The 19726-nt window shown below is 53.9% G+C and overlaps 7 protein-coding genes across 7 annotated transcripts; 4 read left to right on the top strand and 3 right to left on the bottom strand.

Annotated features, from left to right (window-relative positions):
- Positions 1-983: 983 nt before the first annotated feature.
- On the bottom strand, positions 984-4963 carry MYCFIDRAFT_190025 (ABC transporter, ABC-B family, MDR type; the record flags this gene model as incomplete). The annotated part of the gene is made up of 3 exons (XM_007931288.1): positions 984-3545; positions 3612-3966; positions 4020-4963. 3 exons carry the CDS (start codon positions 4961-4963, stop codon positions 984-986), a joined length of 3861 nt encoding a protein of 1286 aa, XP_007929479.1.
- A 750-nt stretch (positions 4964-5713) lies between these two features.
- Positions 5714-7198, top strand: MYCFIDRAFT_117258 (uncharacterized protein; the record flags this gene model as incomplete). The annotated part of the gene is made up of 4 exons (XM_007931287.1): positions 5714-6295; positions 6350-6668; positions 6728-6986; positions 7045-7198. Coding segments are annotated over 4 exons (1314 nt in total), but the record flags the coding sequence as incomplete, so codon positions are not given.
- Positions 7199-7248: 50 nt separating this feature from the next.
- Positions 7249-8694, bottom strand: MYCFIDRAFT_31886 (uncharacterized protein; the record flags this gene model as incomplete). The annotated part of the gene is made up of 6 exons (XM_007930611.1): positions 7249-7490; positions 7545-8181; positions 8248-8343; positions 8412-8480; positions 8540-8560; positions 8626-8694. 6 exons carry the CDS (start codon positions 8692-8694, stop codon positions 7249-7251), a joined length of 1134 nt encoding a protein of 377 aa, XP_007928802.1.
- A 718-nt stretch (positions 8695-9412) lies between these two features.
- On the top strand, positions 9413-11042 carry MYCFIDRAFT_109016 (uncharacterized protein; the record flags this gene model as incomplete). Its single annotated transcript, XM_007931286.1, has 5 exons — positions 9413-10094; positions 10129-10298; positions 10365-10524; positions 10583-10825; positions 10885-11042. Coding segments are annotated over 5 exons (1413 nt in total), but the record flags the coding sequence as incomplete, so codon positions are not given.
- A 237-nt stretch (positions 11043-11279) lies between these two features.
- On the bottom strand, positions 11280-12251 carry MYCFIDRAFT_78286 (uncharacterized protein; the record flags this gene model as incomplete). Its single annotated transcript, XM_007930778.1, has 1 exon — positions 11280-12251. One exon carries the CDS (start codon positions 12249-12251, stop codon positions 11280-11282), a length of 972 nt encoding a protein of 323 aa, XP_007928969.1.
- Positions 12252-13577: 1326 nt separating this feature from the next.
- Positions 13578-15136, top strand: MYCFIDRAFT_190022 (uncharacterized protein; the record flags this gene model as incomplete). The annotated part of the gene is made up of 3 exons (XM_007931285.1): positions 13578-13760; positions 13824-14999; positions 15119-15136. 3 exons carry the CDS (start codon positions 13578-13580, stop codon positions 15134-15136), a joined length of 1377 nt encoding a protein of 458 aa, XP_007929476.1.
- Positions 15137-15831: 695 nt separating this feature from the next.
- Positions 15832-18645, top strand: MYCFIDRAFT_190021 (uncharacterized protein; the record flags this gene model as incomplete). The annotated part of the gene is made up of 7 exons (XM_007931284.1): positions 15832-15883; positions 15970-16574; positions 16630-16989; positions 17053-17590; positions 17653-17981; positions 18050-18227; positions 18290-18645. The coding sequence occupies 7 exons, from the start codon at positions 15832-15834 to the stop codon at positions 18643-18645; spliced, it is 2418 nt and encodes an 805-aa protein (XP_007929475.1).
- Positions 18646-19726: the final 1081 nt, after the last annotated feature.

Here is a 19726-nt window from a genome sequence, read left to right as displayed (position 1 = left end):
ATCTTGGATGAACTTGGCGTTGCGGATGTAGAAAAGCTCTCGTTGTCGTGAAGAATGGTTTTTTTTTTATCTATGTCTACTACTCATTTTTGAACTGCTATACCGAGAAGCACGTTTTCGGTAGTAATACCGTCATTTTTCGACACCCGTGGACGAATTCGAAGTCGTAACGTCGACATTCTCACGGCGACGCATGCTCGGCTTACCCGACGAAAGTCCGGCTGATAAATATACCCCGGTCCCAACTCGCTCACCTCAGCTTATTATTCCGTGACGGTGGCTTCACTCAGCCGGTCACATGCCTTTCACATGCCCTCTGACAATGCCGTACTTTGCTTCGCTACCATACTTTCACACGTCAGAAAGTCAAATTTGAGGCTATATATCCTACACCTACAGCCCTACCCTACCCTACGCAGTCCGGCCACCGCAAACGAACGTGGGTACAACTTATATAAGAAAGGTTCATTTGACCTCGAGGTATTGTGCAGCAATAGTAGAGTCCGGGAAAGTTAGAGTTTTTCTACGCGAGGCTTACTGTACCTACGTACAAGGATTATACACGCTTCGACTAGGAGAGTTAGGCTCCTTTGTAGAGGCTTTTTGTGGTATGCTGCTAGGATCTTTGCATGTGCAGGCATCGAGGACAGGCAGATAGGTAGATAGATAGATAGATAGATATATACAAGGAAGAGGAAGAGGAAGAGGACAGGGTTGTATTTGGATTGTAAGAGTGAGAGTGAGAGGCAACAGCTTGGCACTTGGGGAGGTTTAGGATTTTATGTTACGGTAAGGGTGAGGAGGATATTCTTTTAGGAAGGGGGGAAAATTGTTCCCAAGGAGGGGGGGGGGGGGGGGGGGGAAGATGCAAGTGGTATGAAATGTGGTTATGTACTTGTGGATTGGCCTTGGTGAAGACTTCAGCTATCTATGTATTGTTCTACCAAATGCAGACGATCTTTTGGTTCTATCTAGACAGACCATCACAACAACGCCTGAGCCACACACATCTCCCAATACACTCCCCTCCTCGCAAGAAGCCTCGCATGCGTCCCCTCCTCCACAACTTGCCCCCCAGTCGCCATAACAATAATCCGATCCGCCTTCTGCACAGTAGCCAAACGATGCGCCACAGCCACAATCGTAAGCTTCCCCGTCCCAGCCATTCGCTCAATGGAGCGCTGAATAGCGCGCTCGTTCTCACTGTCTAGACTACTTGTCGCCTCGTCGAGTAATAACAAACGCGGCCGACGGAGCAGTGCACGGGCGATGCAGACTCGTTGTTTCTGACCTCCTGACATGCTGGCGTGCATCGCGGCTGAGAGCTCGGTGTCGTAGCCGGAGGGTAAGGTGGAGATGAAGTCGTGGACTTCTGCTGCGCGGCAGGCGGATTCTAGCATTTCTGTTGTTGTTGTCGCTGCGTTGGGGAGTCCCAGGGTTAGATTTTCTCGTACTGTTCCATGGAATAGAGCGGGCTCTTGGCTGACGAGAGCGCATAAGGAGCGGTATTGGGCGTTGGGGATTTCGTGGAGAGGGATGTTGTCTAAGAGGATTTCTCCGTTGGAAGGTGGGTAGAAGCGTTGGAGTAAGGAGAGGATGGTGGTTTTGCCGCAGCCCGATGGGCCGACGATTGCTACGTAGCTGCCTGCGGCGATGGAGAGGTTGAGGTTGTGCAGGACTGGTTCGCTTTGTGATGGGTAGGTGAAGCTCAGGTTCCGGATTTCGACGCGGATGGCGGAGTCGGTGGAAGACAGGCGGTCGGAAAGTGGTGTCGACGACATCGCTGGCGACTCATCAGGCTGTTGGACCAGGCACATTGCGACAAGGCGGTTCAATGCTGGCGCGGCCTGGGAAAAGTTGGGACCGTAGGATAGGAAGATTCCGGCCATCTGACCACCCTGGACGACGGCGGCGTAGATGATCATGAATTGCAGGACGGAGTATTCATGTGTTGCGAGGAGAGTGCCGCCGTACCAGAAGGTGAGAGCGATACAGCAAAACTCAAGACTGTTGCCGAGCGCGAAGACCAGAGCTACAAGACGGGCACGGCTCAGGGCGGTGCTGACATGCTCACGCAGCAGTTGGCCGTATTGATCGATAGCAGACCTTTCGAGCGTCAGAGCCAGCACGGTGCGAAAGCCGCGGATATTCTCGGCGGCGTGCTGGGCCGATTCGATGAAGACGCGGGAGGTGAAGGCCTCGAAGTGCTTCTCGTACATACTCCGCGTCAGCGAGGCGATGAGAATGATGGGCAGTGCGGCGACGGCGGTGACGAGCGTGAGTTTCCAGCCCACACCTAGACCGACGGCGATACATGAGATGATCGTGAAGAGGCCGACGAGCGGGAGCACCATGTTGGGTCCAGAAACCTCCTGCATCTGTTGAGGGTCGTTGCTGAGGCGTGACGTGAGGTTGTCCGACGACACATCCTCGCCGTCGAACCAGCGCACCGGCTGCCGCAGCATCGCCTCCAAGTACGTCTGGCGATACGACGACGATACGTTGATGGACAGCGTGTTGGACCCGAATCCCAGCGCCGTATAGCACGCGGTCACGCAAAGCATCATTATCAGCGCGATCAACGCCCACTTCTGCCCTCCTGTCCCTACGTGATGATGCTCCGTGCCTTGGAAGCTGACGATGAAGTTGGCCACCACCACCGATTGCACTGCCACCGCTCCGCCCGCCCCCACCGCTCCGACGAGCACGAACAGGTACGACAGGCGGCGGCCATGAACGGCGTACAGCAGTCGGGTGATGGTCCTCAGATAGCCGTGCATTGCGCCGCCTCTGCTCCCCTTTGGGGCCGTTTCGCAGTCTGCACCATCGACCTCCTGCGTTTCCGCCACGCCGCCGCCATCCTTCTCGTCAGGACCACGCGCAGCGGAGTCTTTTTCTTGGTCACCGTCGCCAGAAGAGTCCCGCTCTATATCATCGTCCTCGTCGTCGCCCAGTCGTAATCGTTGCGCCGCCACCATCTCCGCGTACTTGCTCCCTTCTTTCTCGGCGAGCTCCACGCGCAATCCATGCTCGACCACCGTGCCTTTCTCCAGCACCACAATCATGTCAGCCTTTTGCACCGTCGACAGGCGATGCGTGACGATGATGGTTGTTCGATTTTGCGCCAGCGTTTCAATCGCCCGCGCAATCACACGTTCCGAATGCACGTCAATAGAGCTCGTAGCTTCGTCGAAAATCAGCAGCGCAGGATCCTTCACGATACAACGCGCAATCGCGAGCCGTTGACGCTGGCCACCAGAGAGCTTGATGCCACCTTCACCGATGACCGTGTCGTAGCCTTTGGCCTGCCCCATGATGAAGTCGTGTGCGTACGCATCCTTGCACGCCTGCTCCACCAGCCTTCTTTTCGTCGACTCATCGGCGTCTTGATGTTGTGAGCGTGCCACCAAGCCCCGAGCGACGTTCTCGTAGATCGTTTCGTCGAATACGACGCTTTCTTGCTCTACCAGGCCGACCTGTCCTCGCCACCACTGCCGATCCAATTCTTCCACATTGTGTCGGCCCACGTAGATCGCTCCAGAGTTCTGCACAGGATCGCCTGGCACGGCCTTCTCCGTGTTGTTCCCTTCAGATCCTTCCTCCTGTGTTGCAATAGAAGCATTCGAATCCGACAAGTCATACCACCGTTCGAGAAGCGCCACAATGGTGCTCTTGCCGCATCCTGATGGGCCGAGAATTGCCGTCGTCTTGCCACATGGTATCGTAAAGGTGGCATCTCGCAAGACGGGCACTTGTGATCGACTGGGATAAGCAAAGCAGACGTCGCTGAACCGAATATCCGAGTTGACCTGCACGTCTGGCGTTCGCAAACCTCCCGGTTGTTGACGCTCCGCATCGACCAGTTCGAACAACATTTCCGAACCCGTGACCGCACGATTGATGCTGATGCTGACTGGAGCGAGGCCACCTACGGCAGGCATGATGGCAACGAGGGAGAAAAGCACCCTAGGGAAGCGATCAGCAGCTCTCCACGACAACACTGGGGATGATGATTGTACGTTACAATATCTCCAATGCTCCCAATGCCCCCGGTGCCCGAGTTGTAGAGCTTCCATCCCAGCCAAAACGTCAACGCCACGTTCCCATACGCACAGAAGAAGTACAGTCCAAACAACGCCCCTACGTACGGCGACTTCTTCAATCCCGCCTTCCAGGCCTTCGTATTCAAGACCTCGTGCCGCCCCGCCATCGCCTCTTCCGCTCCCAACGACTTGACCACCCGAATAAATCGCAGCGCAGTCGACGCCTCCGACACCGCACCCGAATCATACTCAATCACCGCACGATCCAGATTACTCACCGCAGGCCCAATCAACCCATAACACACCAGCGTCAACAACGTCAACGACGTCGAAGCCAGCGTCAACGCCCACGAATGCCAAAACGCAACCGCATACGCCGCGAAAATCAACCCCAGCGAATCCACCAGAATTTCCAACTTGTCCGCAATCGCATTCTGTAACGACGTCACCACCGTCGTCAACGCATACGTGGCAGATCCGGGTTTCAGCTCGTCGATCGTCCGAACGGGCTGCGTGAAGAGCGCGCCGAAATACGCTTTTCGGAGGGAAGCGCAGATTGTGACGCCGACGTGTCGGAAGACGTATTTGCTGACGAAACTCATGCACAGTTTTCCGATGAAGAGGTAGACGATGTAGAGCGTTAACTTGTTGATCTCGTGGCGGAAGGAGTGTTCGGAGACGTGTGAGTTGGCGGCGAAGTATTGGTTGAAGCGGTTTACGATCCGGCCGAAGACGACGTTCATGAGGGGGAGGAGAGCGCCGTTGAGGGCGGAGATTAGGGATGTTATGGCGAGCATGCGGCGTTGGGTGGGTGAGGCATAGCTGAGGATGCGGCGGAGGTTTACTTTCCTGTGGGCTGAGGTGGGTTTGTTGTCGTTCGACTGTTGACGGATTTCTGGTTCCTGCTGATTCTGGGCCATGGCGACTAATGACGACGATTCTCTCGTGTGTCCTTGAATGTTTTGGAGACAGACTCACGCCGCCCAGGCTCGTTCATGTTCGTTATTCTACCCGTGGCATCGCAGGCGTCACTTTACGTCGATACTTCGCTTCAGTACTAGTGCTACTTACCCTGCCCACGCATGGTATATGCCTTGTCCCGTCCCTGTCTCTCCCTGCAAGCTGACTGCATCCCGTAAGTATTGCATGCATTGGGTTTGCCCGTCTGTGCTTACGGAAACTTATATAGAAGAGCTCTCTCTCCCTGTCCCTGTCCATGCTTCAAGCCCACGTTCCTCGTTCCTCCGCGACGGCATCTCGTCATTCTACATTCTTACTTACAGGGCTGCTACTTCATGAACTTTCAACTCCATCACCCGAATGGCTCGTGAAAGTGGATCTGCCGTGACGCTTCACCGAGGTGAGGTGAGGCTCGAGGTGTTGGAGGGAATTTTGGAAGGCACCAACCCAAACGTCTCAGGTTCGTAGTCAAACCACCGCCGAACGTCACAGCCGTTCCTCCACGGCGGCGTCTTCCAATGGATTCGTTTCCCAGTCTAGTAACGCTCGCAAGCATCTGCCTTCTATGTACTCTGGTGGCAATCTACATTCATCGAATCCGAACCACGAAACAACATCTGGCTGCACTCCCAATCGCTGACACCGGGGACGTGGATCCCGTACAAGCCTTCATAACAAACGGTCGAAGTGTGCTAGAAACAGCACTCCGAGAGCACACGGGAGCATTTGCCATCCACACCTCGAACGGGACGCGAGTCGTAATTCGACATGGCTTTGCAGAGGAATACACCAAGAGCAAGTCCATGAGCGGCGTAGAAACATTGCGAGTCGACGGCTTTGCAGACTATCCTGGATTCCAAGCCGCAAAAGCAGCAATGGATAGTCCCTTGCTGCGAAACATGTTGGTTCGACGTCTGTCGCCTTCGCTGGCTTCTGTGCGAATTGACATGCAAGACGAGCTAGATCTCGCTACGCAGGACGTCTTAGGCGGTGTGAGCTCGGAATGGACGTCTACGGTGATTCAACCTATGGTGGGCACGCTGGCTGCACGGCTCGTGTCTCGCGTCTTGGTTGGAAAGCCGCTCTGTCATGATAAACGATGGGTGAAAGCTACGGAGAACTACACACGTTTGAATTTCGCTGCGGCGTCGGAGCTTCGTCAGGTGCGGAGTTTTCTGAGACCTTTCAAGCACTGGTGGCTCCCATCTTGCGTTGAATTGAGGCGTGCTGCATATGAAGCTCGAAGGCTTATTGCGAGCGAAGTTAGTCGGCGTGAGAAGGTGGATCATGAGGTACGTGAATGTCGTGTCCCCGACGCAAGGATTCGATCTGACCTGTCTCTCTAGACCAGGCAAAGGGGCAAAGAGCCGACTCCAAGGGCCGATGGCCTGCAATGGCTCTTGGAGGAGAGCCGCTCACTGAAAATGAAACCTGATATCACGGCCGCGGAGCTACACCTTTCGTTGATCGGAGTGCAGACCGTCGCCCACTCTTTGGGCCAAGCTTTGCGCCTCTTGTGCGAGCATCCGGAATGGGCAACGAGACTTCGCCACGAAGCGACGACAACGCTCGAGCGTCACGGCAGCTGGAACAAAGCCGCTATGTACGAGCTGAAGCAGCACGACAGTTTCCTCAAGGAGTCTCAACGGCTGACTACGGGATATTGTAGGTTCCCTCGGAATTCCACATCTTGTTGCTCATCAGGCTGATAATCAATTTCGCAGTGGCGCTCAACAGTATCGTTACCCGTGACATGGTTCTCTCGGACGGCACCACGCTCCCTCGAGGCACGCGCTGCTTCTTGGAGGCCGGGCTTCTGAGCGGGAATCGCTATCCATCCCCCCACGAGTTTGATCCTACTCGTTTTCTGCATACGCAAAATCATGATGCCGAGGCGCCGTCTGCCGTTCCGAGATCAAACTACTCTTCAGCGACTGTGGAACACTTGGGCTTTGGTTTTGGCCCTCGCGCTTGTCCCGGTGAGTTGGCTTGTTGCTTTACCCATTGTTCCCCTTTTTTCTTACGCCTTTTCTCCAGGCAGGTTTTGGGCTTCAGATCTCATGAAGATGACAATGGCTCACCTCGTGTTGCACTATGATTGGGAGCCGGAGCAGGGGAATGATACCCCTACGCTGATGGAGATCGAGTCCATACAGCTCATGCACCCGGAGGCGAAACTTCGTGTAAGACGTAGAGTGCCCGTCCAAGCTTAGAATTTCCAGTACATTGGACTTTGGCGAGCTAGCTATTCAGCATGGAAATCCGCCCGCTTCAAAGCCGCGACCACGGCATCACCCACTTCACTTGTGCTTGAAGAGCCACGCAGATCAGGTGTACGGATGCCGGCTTCAAGTGTGTCTCGCACAGCAGTCTCAATGGCCTTTGCAGCTGCCTCAAGTCCCAACGAGAACCTGCACATCATAGCGACTGCCAAGATGGTGCCGATAGGGTTGACGGTGCCCTTATTGTGAAGATCTGGAGCAGAGCCTAAGTATCGTGAGATTCAGCAGTCGAATTCGATGCGATGCGGAGCTCACTCACCGTGTATGGGCTCATACAACCCACGAACGCCATCGCCTGCGTCCGTCGGTAGGGCCGAGAGGCTGGCGCTGGGCAGCAAGCCAATGCTTCCGACAATTGCGCTGGCCTCATCGCTCAGGATGTCTCCGAACATGTTACTCGTCAACAAGACGCCGTTCAACTGCGTCGGGTGCGAGACCAGTTCCATGGCAGCGGTGTCGACTAGAAGATGTCGAAGTTTGACTGTCGGGAATTCCGACTCAATGGTCTGCGTCACGACACGACGCCACATACGACCACATGCCGCCAGCACGTTGGCTTTGTCGACGCTCGTCAGTTGGAGAGGAGGCTCGTGTTTGCTAGCCAGGCTTCCAGCAAGTCGTGCAACCCGCACAATCTCCTCGCGCGAGTAGGAGTCCATATCGTACGCCGTGTCGTTCGACTCGCTGTATTCCCGTCTCTCCCCAAAGTAAACACCCCCCGTCAACTCACGAATGATGAGGATGTTCGTGCCTCTGCACACTTCTGGCTTGAGCGACGAGCATTCCAACAAAGACGGGGCGACGAGCTCGATGGGTCGAAGGTTCCCAAAAGCGTCGAGTTTCTTGCGCAGCCGACCTAGTCCCCATTCGACGCCAGGCTGGACGGCTTGCCATTTCTTGCCACCGTCAGCAACCCATTACTGCTCTCAAATTCTCCCAGGCACGGGGTTTTCTGCACCGACCGGGCCTCCCACTGCTCCCACCAGCGTCGCGCTCGCAGACGCAGCATCTCCAAGCGCTTCTTCGGTTATGTTCACTCCATGTTCATCCCACGCGGCCTGCACACTCACCGTCAGTGTCGGGTTCGGGGACAAAGCACATAATCTCCAGAAGCGAGTGCACGAACCCCACCGATCAAATGATGTTTGATGTTGAGCTGGACATGAGGGTAATGCGATGCAATCTCATGCAGGACCTGCCGCATTCATCGTTTCAGCGCATGTTAAGTATTCTCTCCGGTCCTGTTCCGCCCACCTTGAGGCCTTCTGCAATCACCTTTGTGATTTTTAAGCGTGTGTTAGCCTTTCGTTCAGATCAGCACGAGTGTTGACTTGACTTACCTCTGGGCCGCAGTAGTCGCCGGCGCAGACGACGATGCTGTGCTCAACAGCCTTTGTCGTTTCAACCATCTTGATACTAGTCCAGATGGCAAGATCGAACACCGGTGGCAACCGTGCTTTCGATATGGGTATAGTACAGAAGACTTCTCGCGGCCAGACCTGCAGCTCTTTTTTTTTCACACAGCCTCCAGCACGAATGTTGACAACCCTTGCTAGCGCCCGAGTCCGCGTCATAATGCTAAATAGTATTTATCTCCCGTTCCAGTTAGTCATCACGCCACTCGAACGAGTTGCGAAAGATACCGTGAATACCAGCCGACCTCGTGAGGTGAGCATGGCCAGGGGGATGAACGTGCTGACGGCAGATACGGAGAAATCTGTAAATACGGCATCTCACCAGGGTCACAAGCGGGAGCCTCATCATGCCTGTTCTTACCTCCCTGCACTCCAGAGAGAACCGAAGCAAGGATCATGTACAGCATTTAGCCAATTCCGAGGGTAGAGTTTTGAGCAAGCCGATTCCTAAGTTCTCGGATACTAAGAAATATTGGACTTGCAATTGGATAATATCAAAGTTTACCGGTAGGTATTGTCCAAGGGCCCTGGATTTCACGAAGAGAGGGAGGACTGCTGGATGTATGGGTTTCGTCCTGCTCTTCCCAAACGGTCATCATTGTTAGCAATGCTCCCTTTCACCATCATGGAGGTCTATGATCTTCTGCAACCGCAGTACTGCATTGCTGTAGCCACCTTATGCTTCATACTCATCTGGTGCGTTCGAGCCATCTGGGAATGGTATGGGACGGAAAAATATCCCTTCGCCACACTGGGCGACGAAGACCCTCTGGAAAGCTGGGTGAAAAACGGAACTCAACTCATAGAAGAAGGCCTACGAAAATTCCCCGGGCCCTTTCACATCCGTACTGGAACCGGTCCCAAACTCATCGTCAGGAATCGCTGCGCCCAAGAGTTCGCAAAGCATCCCGCCTTGAGCGTAGCCGAAGCCTTGCGTTCAGATTCCTTCGCCGACTATCCCGGCTTCGAAGCTGCAAAAGTCTCGGTCCACAGCCAAGTCGTCCGCGACACGCTCTTGCGACGAGTGACGCCTGCGTTGGATTCTCTTAGGGGAAAGCTCGTGGCTGATGCCGAAGTCTCCATCCTCGAGAACTTCGGTGAGAGCTCGGAATGGACGACGGCCTCCGTACAGCCACTGATCCTCGACGTCGTGGCCAAGATGTCTTCACGGCCTTTCGTTGGGGATCGTCTATGCCGCGACCCGGAGTGGCTTGAAGTTCAAAAGCAATATGCTGGGCTGAGTGCTGTGGCGGCATCCGAGTTGAGAAACTGTTCGGTACTTTTTCGCCGCGTACGCCATTGGATGTTGCCGTCGTGTAGGAGTCTGCGTCGCCTTGTGCGCGATGCAAGGGCTTTGTATGCGAAGGAAATGAGAGTGAGAAGCGAGTCGACCAGTGTAGGTGTACGCATTCACATTCACATATGGAGCTGGCCAATCTGTGCTGACTGACGGCTTTCAGAAATCTATTGGAGACACGGATAGCATTTCGTGGCTCGAAAAGGAGTCAAGGGTTTCTAATGTACATGTTGACATTGTCGCAGCACAGCTGCAACTGTCCATGGTTGCCATCCAGACCACCTCACACGTGCTCTGCCATGTAAGACACGGCCGCCCGACACCATTCTACTGGCTGGACACGGTTGGCTGATTTCATGTTGTGAAGGCTTTGCTCCATGCCTGCGAACATTCCAAATTCATTGAGCCTCTACGGAATGAGGCAATCGAAGTCATTGGGAAGCACGGCTGGTCCAAAGCCGGACTGTATCATTTGAAACTCATGGACTGTTTTCTCAAGGAGTCGCTGAGAGTTTCCCAGGGCCGACGTACGCAAAGCAAGCACCTCCCTTTGTCTTGAATGCCAACACTAACTGTGGAATGCAGTCGCTATGGCCCGGGTGGCAACGGAAAAGATTGTGTTCTCTGATGGCACGGTAGTCCCGAAAGGCACGGGCTGCATGCTCGAGGCGAATTTCCAGCATGAAAATCCCTATGCCTATCCAGAACACTTCGATCCGTCACGCTATGCGCAAATGCGCAACGAGGCAGGCGAAACGCAAAGCTGGCAGTATGTCTCGTCCAGCCCCGACGATCAGGGCTTTGGATACGGACTTCACTCATGCCCTGGTATGCTTCATCCCTTTCAATATCGTGCGCGCTTTCACTGACGAGAACCACAATCGCAGGGAAATTCTTTGCCAACAATGTGGTCAAGGTTGCTTTCGCGCACCTGTTGATGTTCTACGATTGGTCTCTGGATTCCAACGACGAGAATCACACCCTTGAAGCTGAGTCGGTGAAAACGGTCAATCCTAACTTCCAGCTGCGTTTCAGACGACGCAAATCGTCGGCGCAGGCTGCGTAGATTCCACAGCAATGCTTTTACCAACCGCATGGACTGGTGATGCTTTCAAATTGTGAGACTTTGGGCCGCAATCGTGCACACGCGCTGTAGTGTCGCAATATACATATACAGAATGGAGATCAATCCTTGGGGTTATATCAGAGAGAATAGTCGAGAGGGCACTTCCGGTATCGAAATCTCGTTCATTACATGCTTGCTACTGTGGCGGCCTAGATGTCAATATTTTCTCGTCCTGTCGACCTCATTGACCAACCTCTGGTCCGAAGATTTTCCCAAATTTATCAACAAGATATCCAGTCCATGCAGTAGGTATCTATCATCTTGGCTGGAGTTGTGAGGGGTGATGAAGCAATTGGGAGCTTTCCACAGGGGGCTATCTGGTGGCAGGGGCTCGGGTGACTGCACGTCTAATGCCGCTCCACGGATTCCCGAAGACTCTGTCGATAGGGCATTGATCAGGTCTTCTTGTTGAATGATTTCGCCTCGAGAGACGTTGCAGATGAAGGTTCCGCCACCACCAGAATTGCCATTGCGCAACACGTCGAATTCTTCTTTCCCGAGAAGGTATCGAGTCTTCTCGGTCAACGGGAGGCAGATGACGAGTATATCGAGGTTTTGCGCCAGGAATCGATGAATATCTGCCTTCTCGGTGCCATGAAACCACAGACTGGGAATGGTGCCTTCAGGATCTCCCGTGCCAGGCAGTCGATATGCGTTGTCCAGGCGAGCGCTGGAGCTTTCTCGAGCCGTTGCCGTGTACGCGATGACATCCATATTGAACGCTGCAGCGACTTTTGCGACGTGACGGCCAATGTTCCCGTATCCAAGAATGCCGAGGCGTTGGCCGCTCAGTCCGCGATGGTGTTGCATGGCGTGAAACTCGTAGCCACGCCACTGTCGCTGCAGCTGGGCCTGGCGCTGTGCATCATACTCCCGCTGGTGAGCAATGTAGGCCATGAAAATCCACTCGGCGACGGCGGGTGCGTGGATACCAGACGACGAGGTCCATCGAATGGACGGATCCATGAACAATGAAGACTTGGCTACGTAATTGAAGCCGGCGGTGAGAAAGTGGCAGTATTTCAAGTTGGGACAGTCCTCGCGTCTCTGAGGCAAAGCAGCCAATGTCACCAGGATGTGCACGTCTCGGCAAATGTCGAGCGTAACGGGCCCAAATAGCGTGTTCATCCAGGATACTCGTAGACGTGTCTTTTGTTCGAGGTACTCGACTATGTCCATCTGCTTTGGAGATGGCCAGCATACAAGAAGATAACAACCCGACCACTGCGGCGCCGTTGGTGGTTGATTCGAAGCCATGTTATTCTTCCTTGTTGGCGCTAACCACGCCGAGTGCGATTTCGACAATCGAGTGAGCAGTAGGAAACAGTCAATCTCGGTTTTTGAATTCAGGTTCTTGGTAATCATCATGCGGTACGAGTAATTGAGCAAAAGACGAGACCGCTGCCGATAGAACCACAACGTGCCCCTGGAAATCAACCCTGTTGAGACGGCATGCTGCGGCTCGGCGAGTCCCATCGGAGCGCTATGATCGCCTTCGCCAAAGTGGATCGGAGGCAGCTGCTGAAAACGGGAAACGCAAGATCGGTATTCTAGCCATTTGATGCACCGCCATTACATCCATACTTTCCGACGTCCATGCACAACAAAGTGTTCAGGGACTAGTTCGTCATTCCAAGCGAGTCCGACGTCCATGCACAGGGCCCAGTCGCTGCACTGTCACGCTATGTTGATAAGGCGAGTGATTATTAGCTTCATCACGAGCGAACGATCGAGAATCACGAATCCCAGGCTGCCGGCATGTGACAAAATAAAGTATGCAGGGACCGGGTCGTGGTGCCACGCGAATACGACGGCCATGCAGCAGATCGTCGTGCCACGCGAATACGACGTCCATGCAGCAGAATTTAGAAAGTATGCAGGCACCAGTTCGTCATTCCACACGAATCCGAGATCTCATCCGAGAGTCAATTCTTCGCATTTACCTTACCTCTCTTGAGGCCCTCAGGCACCAAGTCCCCCGGAGCTGGGGCGAGGGGTGAAGTGGGCTGACACAACCCCGGATACACCCTCTGTCAAGAACCAAATGATAGCATCCACCGCCCGATTGGTAGATTATAACTTGATACATGCAAATCTGCCTTTCCTATTGGATAGAACAGGAGTCTGAGTCTTGGATGAAAGAGATTTGTCAAAACAGCATCGGTGTCAGGTCCTCGTACAGTATGGCCCGCCCAAGGGAGAATGCGGTATACAAGACACAGGGTCGAAGGCCTTGCAAGAGACCGATATCGCCCTTGTCTGTAGTCTGAGCGCGTATCCCACAATCAACGGTTTCACATGATGATTACAAAGCGTCAGTGCATGGGTTATGCGCGGGGGATGGAAGTAAGGGATATAAAATGTAACGATGGTGATAAGTAGGCCGCAGTCGTGATTATTATCGAATTTTGTTTTCCCTACAGTACCATCCTCTCGGACCTCTTTTCGCTAGCAATGTCTCCGTCGGTGAATGGGCGTGTGCGTCAAGGGGCGCAGGACATAGACGCCAAATACGCCAACCGCATCCCCGCCTTCAAGCACACTCGCCGGCAGTGGCCCGATGCGGTCTTGAAGAAGAGTCCGGTCCTGTTTTCGACGGATTTGCGTGATGGAAATCAGGCGTTGCGCAATCCCCTGGTAGGTGCCGCTTCGCAATGCATGGTGCCATGCGAGAGCCACGCCTGACAGGCACCTGCACAGACACTGGAGCAGAAATTGCGCATGTTCCAACATCTCGTTTCGATCGGATTCAAGGAAATCGAAGTAGCCTTGCCTTTTGCAAATCAGGCTGAGTTCGACTTTGTGCGATACCTCGTCAACACGCCGGGCGTGATTCCGGACGACGTGTTGATCCAAGTGATCACTCCGGCTCGCAGGGAGGCCATTCAGCGCACCGTGGACAGTGTGCAAGGCGCCAAGCAGGCCATCCTTTTCCTCTATATGCCCAGCAGCGACAACTACCGGGAAACGATGCTAGACTTGTCGGAAGACGAGTGGGTGGCCAGGGCAAGGGAGATGACGACGTTCGCGCGCTCCATTACCAAGGACAACGCACGCAGTAGTACGCACTGGACTTTCAGTTTCGGCTTCGAAGACTATGCCAACGCGCGCCTGGACGCCGTCGTGCGGTGCGCTGAGGCCGTGTACGCGGCGTGGCAGCCAACGCTGCAGGCGCCGATGATGTTCGCCATCGCATCAAGCGTCGAGTCGTCCATGGTCAATGTCTTTGCTGACCAGGTCGAAATGTTCTGCCAGAACGTGCCCAAGCGCGATACCTGGCGTCTCAGCATCCATACGCACAACGACCGAGGCGGCGCGGTGGCGGCGGCAGAGCTGGGCAGCCTCGCGGGCGCCGATCGTGTCGAAGGCTGCATGTTCGGCAACGGTGAGCGCGCTGGCAATATGGACCTCGTCACCTATGGGCTCAATCGACTGACGTCGGGCCTGCATCCGGGCATCGACTTCACTCGCTTGCCTGAGTCGCGGCGCCTGTTCGAAAATATCAGCCCTGACTGGTCTGTTCACCTACGCACCCCTTATTCCGGAGCCTATTGCCTCAAGGCCTTCAGCGGCATACACCAGGACGCCATCATCAAGGGACTCGCCCGTCGCGCAGCCGCAGAGCAAGCCGGCGTGGAAACCGAGTGTTGGCCGCGCTGGCGCGTTCCCTACCTTCCCTTTGATCCGAGTGAAGTCGGCATGAATCTCGACCATATCTTCGAAATCAACAACCAGAGCGGGAAAGCCGGCGTCAGATGGGTCGTGCAGGAGTGTACCGGCCATCATCTCTCGCTACAGCATGCTGAAGAGTTAACGAAAATCATCAAACAAACATCGATCAACCTACAACGCGGACTGTCCAACGACGAAGTCTGCGCCATCTATCATGCATGGAAATTACAAGGCGAAGGCGACGGCAACGGCACCGAGTTGAGTCGCATCGACCGCTTAGCTACAGCTATAGAATTGAAATCTTGAAACTATCTTCAATGGAGCATTCATGGGACTATTAGGAATAGAAGGGCTCAGGCTGGTGGAATATTGGTATTCGTATTTACAAAAATACAGAAATGAACCGATAACTGGATTAGACGCTGGTATATGTTATTACAAACTATAGCGTTTAAACGCATCGGAAGGCTACTACTTTTCCTCTATTTTCGGTCTAAACCGATTGTAGTCTTAGCTTGGGCGTGATGAAGGCGACGTTGACTCGCTGCAGCAATGCACCATGGCTTTTCCCATCTATCTCCCGATCCCTACAACTTGATCCACAAGCACTATTTTCATCAGCATTGTGTCATGAGCCGTGACTGAGCTGAACCCTGCACCCCCTCTTCAAGGACAGGGGGCCAAGAAGTGCTCTTGTTGATAGCACATCCCTACCAAACTAGGAGCAGAAATACCGACCTTTCCTGAGTTTTCCTCTTCATGCCAAGCTTCACGTGCTTACCACTAGCGTGGCATGTTGGGCTGATTTTTTCAACCTGTCTCTGTCTCTATACAAGCCCTCTTTGGAGCTTCGCCCGGGGCTCGCTTATGCAGTAAGGAAGGGGCACATGGAACGAGACAGGTTAGAACCGAGTTGTGGGTGATGATGAAGTACCTGTTACCTCCTTATCACTATCTGCCCGAAAGTCTTCAGCAGCGGCAGTAGCAGCACCTCGTTCTGTTCCGCTCTTGTGTTTGTCCACACCGGTAATTGACCATGATTGCAATCACTCACGATACATTTATCTCCAGGCTGCAGGATATACTTCGTGAGACTCGTGGTATCACACTGGGTCCTGCCGACTCTTGTAAGAATTCCATACACGCCAGCGGGTCTCAAGCTGACCACTATGAGGTTCTGCGCCACCCTCAGACGTTGTGGGCTCCATTGCCTGGCTGGCCTCTGAGCTCAATACCAACGGCTACTTCGCCGAGGAGCAAACAATCCGCCATGTCCTGGATCTCTGCAATGCCGATGTCGAGCTGGGAGGGCTCGGCATCTCCGATCTTCCCTGGAGCGCTGTCGACGCGGCAACACTGGACCGCGTTGTGTGCCTCACCGAAGCGTGGCTGGCAGCAATGAAATCGCGAGAAAGCACCAGACCACTGCCGAAACCCCTTCTAGACAAACCAGAAGGCCGCCGACCCATGACGCTCGCGGCAAAAATTCTTGCCCACCATGCGCTCTCGGTCGAAGATGCCCACGGCGTCAACGTCGGAGATTTCCTGCGCGTTTCCGTCGACTGGGTCATTGCGAGCGAGTTGTCATGGGTTGGCATGAAGCACAGCGTGACGAGCTTAAACATGAGGCCTCGAGCCTGGCGCAACGATCGCTTCTGGTTGGCCGGCGACCACGCCGTCGACCCAAGAATTTACGAGCAAAAGCGTGTCCGCGATCTGATGCATGGCCTTGAGGAGGCGAGAAAGGATTTGAAGATGACGGAGAATCAAGGATCTAATGTCCGCCGACTCTGAATTCGACGAAGAAAGCTGCCATGCTGACTGTGTATGCCAGTACACGATTCTCCACACCGAGTTCGTGCGAGAGCGAGCAGAGCCCGGAATGCTGGTTCTTGGATCCGACTCGCACACCTGTTCTGCAGGTGCCGTGAGTGCTTTGGCAATCGGTCTGGGAGCTGCCGACGTAATGGCAGCGTTGGCTACGGGTGAGACTTGGCTCAAGGTCCCGGAATGTATCAGAATCGATTTTGTCGGTCAGCCGCTGTGGTACGTTGGCGGCAAGGACATCGTCCTCGATATTCTGCGCCAGCTGAAACGGAACACACATGCTGCAGACAGGGTCGTTGAGTTCGGCGGGCCGGGCATAGCAGCCTTGTCGTGTGATGCTCGTTTTGCAATCTCCAATATGTGTACGGTACGTGTCGGCTGTCCCGCACACATAATTCATGGGTTCTTCTTCTTCTGATTGTCCATTCAGGAGCTTGGCGCCATCACAGGCATCTTTGAACCCGATTCAATCGTCCAAAACTTTGTCAAGGGCAGGAAAGCAAGCTTCTACAAATCCAACTCGATATATTTCACAGCCGACACCGATGCACCCTATGAAGAGAAATTCGTGATTGACCTGTCACAAGTGGAGCCATATATTGCTCTGTACCCTTCTCCCGACCAGGTGGAGCCGGTCACGTCGCAGCTCGGTATGCCTTTTGATGGTATCTTCATTGGAGCCTGCACCACCACCGAGGAGGATCTAGTGTTAGCAGCCCTAGTTCTTGAAGCAGGTCTTGCTATGGGCTTAACGATGGCACCAGGAAAGCGAGTTATGGTCCCCGGAAGCTTACCGATTGTCCACAACTTGCGAAAACTAGGACTGTTGGAGATATTCACTCGCTGTGGCTGGGAACAGCCTGCGCCGGCTTGTAGCCTTTGTCTCGGCATTGGAGCTGATGTAGCCGAGTCGGGAACACGCTGGCTGTCCTCTCAGAACAGAAATTTCAAGAACAGGATGGGCAAAGGTGCGTATGCTGCTGATCTTGCTTCCTCTTTCGTAGCGTTCCTTTACTGACAGACATCTTAGGAGCGATTGGCCACATCTGTTCAGCAGCAACGGCGGCTGCCTCGTCCTTCTCAATGACATTGACCAATCCCAAGGATATTCTAGAACATGTCTCCGAGGAGAAGTATCTGACTTATCTCGCTCGCGTAACCCCAACCAAGCGAAGAATCGGCAAGCCGGTGGCAGAAAATGTGACGAAGCCAACCTACACCGAGCCGCTTCTCTGTACTGATGCTGGGAGCGTTCCTGCTCCTCCTCTTGAGACGAATGGCAACGGTGCTGCCAAACAGACGCTGGAGAAAATCGAGAGTCGTATTTTTCGGATGGGCGACTACGTTGATACCGACGCGGTACGCACGGCGTCCAAAAAGGAAAAAAAAAGAAAAGTTGAACTGACCACTGTGATTTCTCTTGACAGATTATTCCAGCCGCTGCGTGCATCAACAGCCCTAGCGACGAAGACCTGGGCAACCACTGCTTTGAATTCGCCCATCCCGATTTCCGCCATGCTGTCCGATCAGGTTCTGCCGTGGTGGTTGCAGGCAAGGCTTTCGGCTGTGGCTCCTCGCGAGAAGAAGCTCCTCGAGCGTTGAAAGGTGAGGCCCAGCACCGCAGCAAAAGATCTTCTAGCGGAGTGGTACTAACAAATCTCCCCCAGGTCTCGGGGTGAAGTGTGTCATCGCCAAATCGCTCGCCTACATCTTCGCGCGCAATATGCCCAACATCGGCATGCTAGCCATCACGATCACGGACGAAGATTTTTACCGGGTTGCGGAAGACGGAGAATCGATTGAGATTGATGTGGAGGGCCGTAAGGTGAAGATTGGGAGCAGGAGCTGGCCGTTCTCATTGGGGTCGACGGAACTGCATTTGATTAATCTCGGCGGTCTGGGGATGGCGTTGAAGAAGCATGGCAACCATTTGTTCGCTGCGATTGGGCCGAAGAATCACGGCTCGACTTCGGGACGCGGAGATGAATTTGGGGTGGCGACGTATGATGAGTTTGAATGGTGAATGAAGAGAACACACTGATGAAATTAGCGACGTTCCTTGACCGGTTTCCCATTTCCCATATCTATGTCTTTTGAACTCGTCTCTTGATCCTGAAGGCTATCTGCGTCTCGAGACGCTGAGCTTATGATTGACGCTTTTTCAGCGTTCTCGCCGACGCAGCTTGGAAGCAGATCTGGAAGTACCGCGACGAGATGCAGTTTGCGTGGGAAAAAGAAAGTAAAGGTGGACGTGACCACAACTTTAGAACTGGAGTCGGTCCCATGTCAGCAGCCGCCCCTATACCAGACTCCAGAGTACACTCCAGGTTAAGAAATTCCATCGCAGCCGACCACGCTGTCTGCTTCGCCATTGTCAATATTGGATGCTGTGTCCAGACATCCAAACACCGTCAATGATGACTCTCGAGAATGTACCATGAGAAGCGATTCGAATCGAAACCGATGGCTCGTATGAAACATCGATAACGGGTTCCTGCATCGATGCATCATCGAAGATCAAAACGTTCCGACTCGGTTCGTTTCCTTTCCTTGCTCTTGTATGCGCCCTTCCCCTAAGTCTCAACACACAAACACAATTGATTCTTTTGTGCATTGCCAAGAAAATCACAAGTCACAAGCAGAGGTGTAACTTGTAAGTATATCAACCAAGACAAGGGTGTAGATCACAAGAAGAACTGCCGCAACTTGGTGCCACAAGCCATGCGGAACTCTATTTTCACGGTGCATCATTCTCGTGTTACGCTGTGCCGTCTCGTCCATTCCTTAGCCCGCCTCGTATGGAAGATATGTGGAACGCTGTCATGTCTACAGTGCGTAGGTGAATATCGAACTTGAGGTGTGCTTCCATTGTCAAAACATATCGGGTGGAGTCCCTGCAGGGGAGTATCGATAGAATAGGTCCAGGATCGGGACGGCGTGACTCGCGGATTTGCCGCAGCGTGGGGATATACCATGCAGATGCAGATGCAGATGCAGGGTTGCTGTCACGAGAACGGCGAGCTTCTCTTCTTCGTCCCACTTTCGTCGTCGTGCTGTGAGTCTGTCTCCTCCCGCCGGCCTCGCCTCTCCGCCAGCCGGACTGG

The sequence above is a fragment of the Pseudocercospora fijiensis genome, assembly GCF_000340215.1.
Source record: "Pseudocercospora fijiensis CIRAD86 unplaced genomic scaffold MYCFIscaffold_7, whole genome shotgun sequence".
Taxonomy (NCBI): domain Eukaryota; kingdom Fungi; phylum Ascomycota; class Dothideomycetes; order Mycosphaerellales; family Mycosphaerellaceae; genus Pseudocercospora; species Pseudocercospora fijiensis.
Note: the sequence above shows the minus strand (reverse complement) of the source record. Positions and strands in the feature narration are given on the sequence as shown.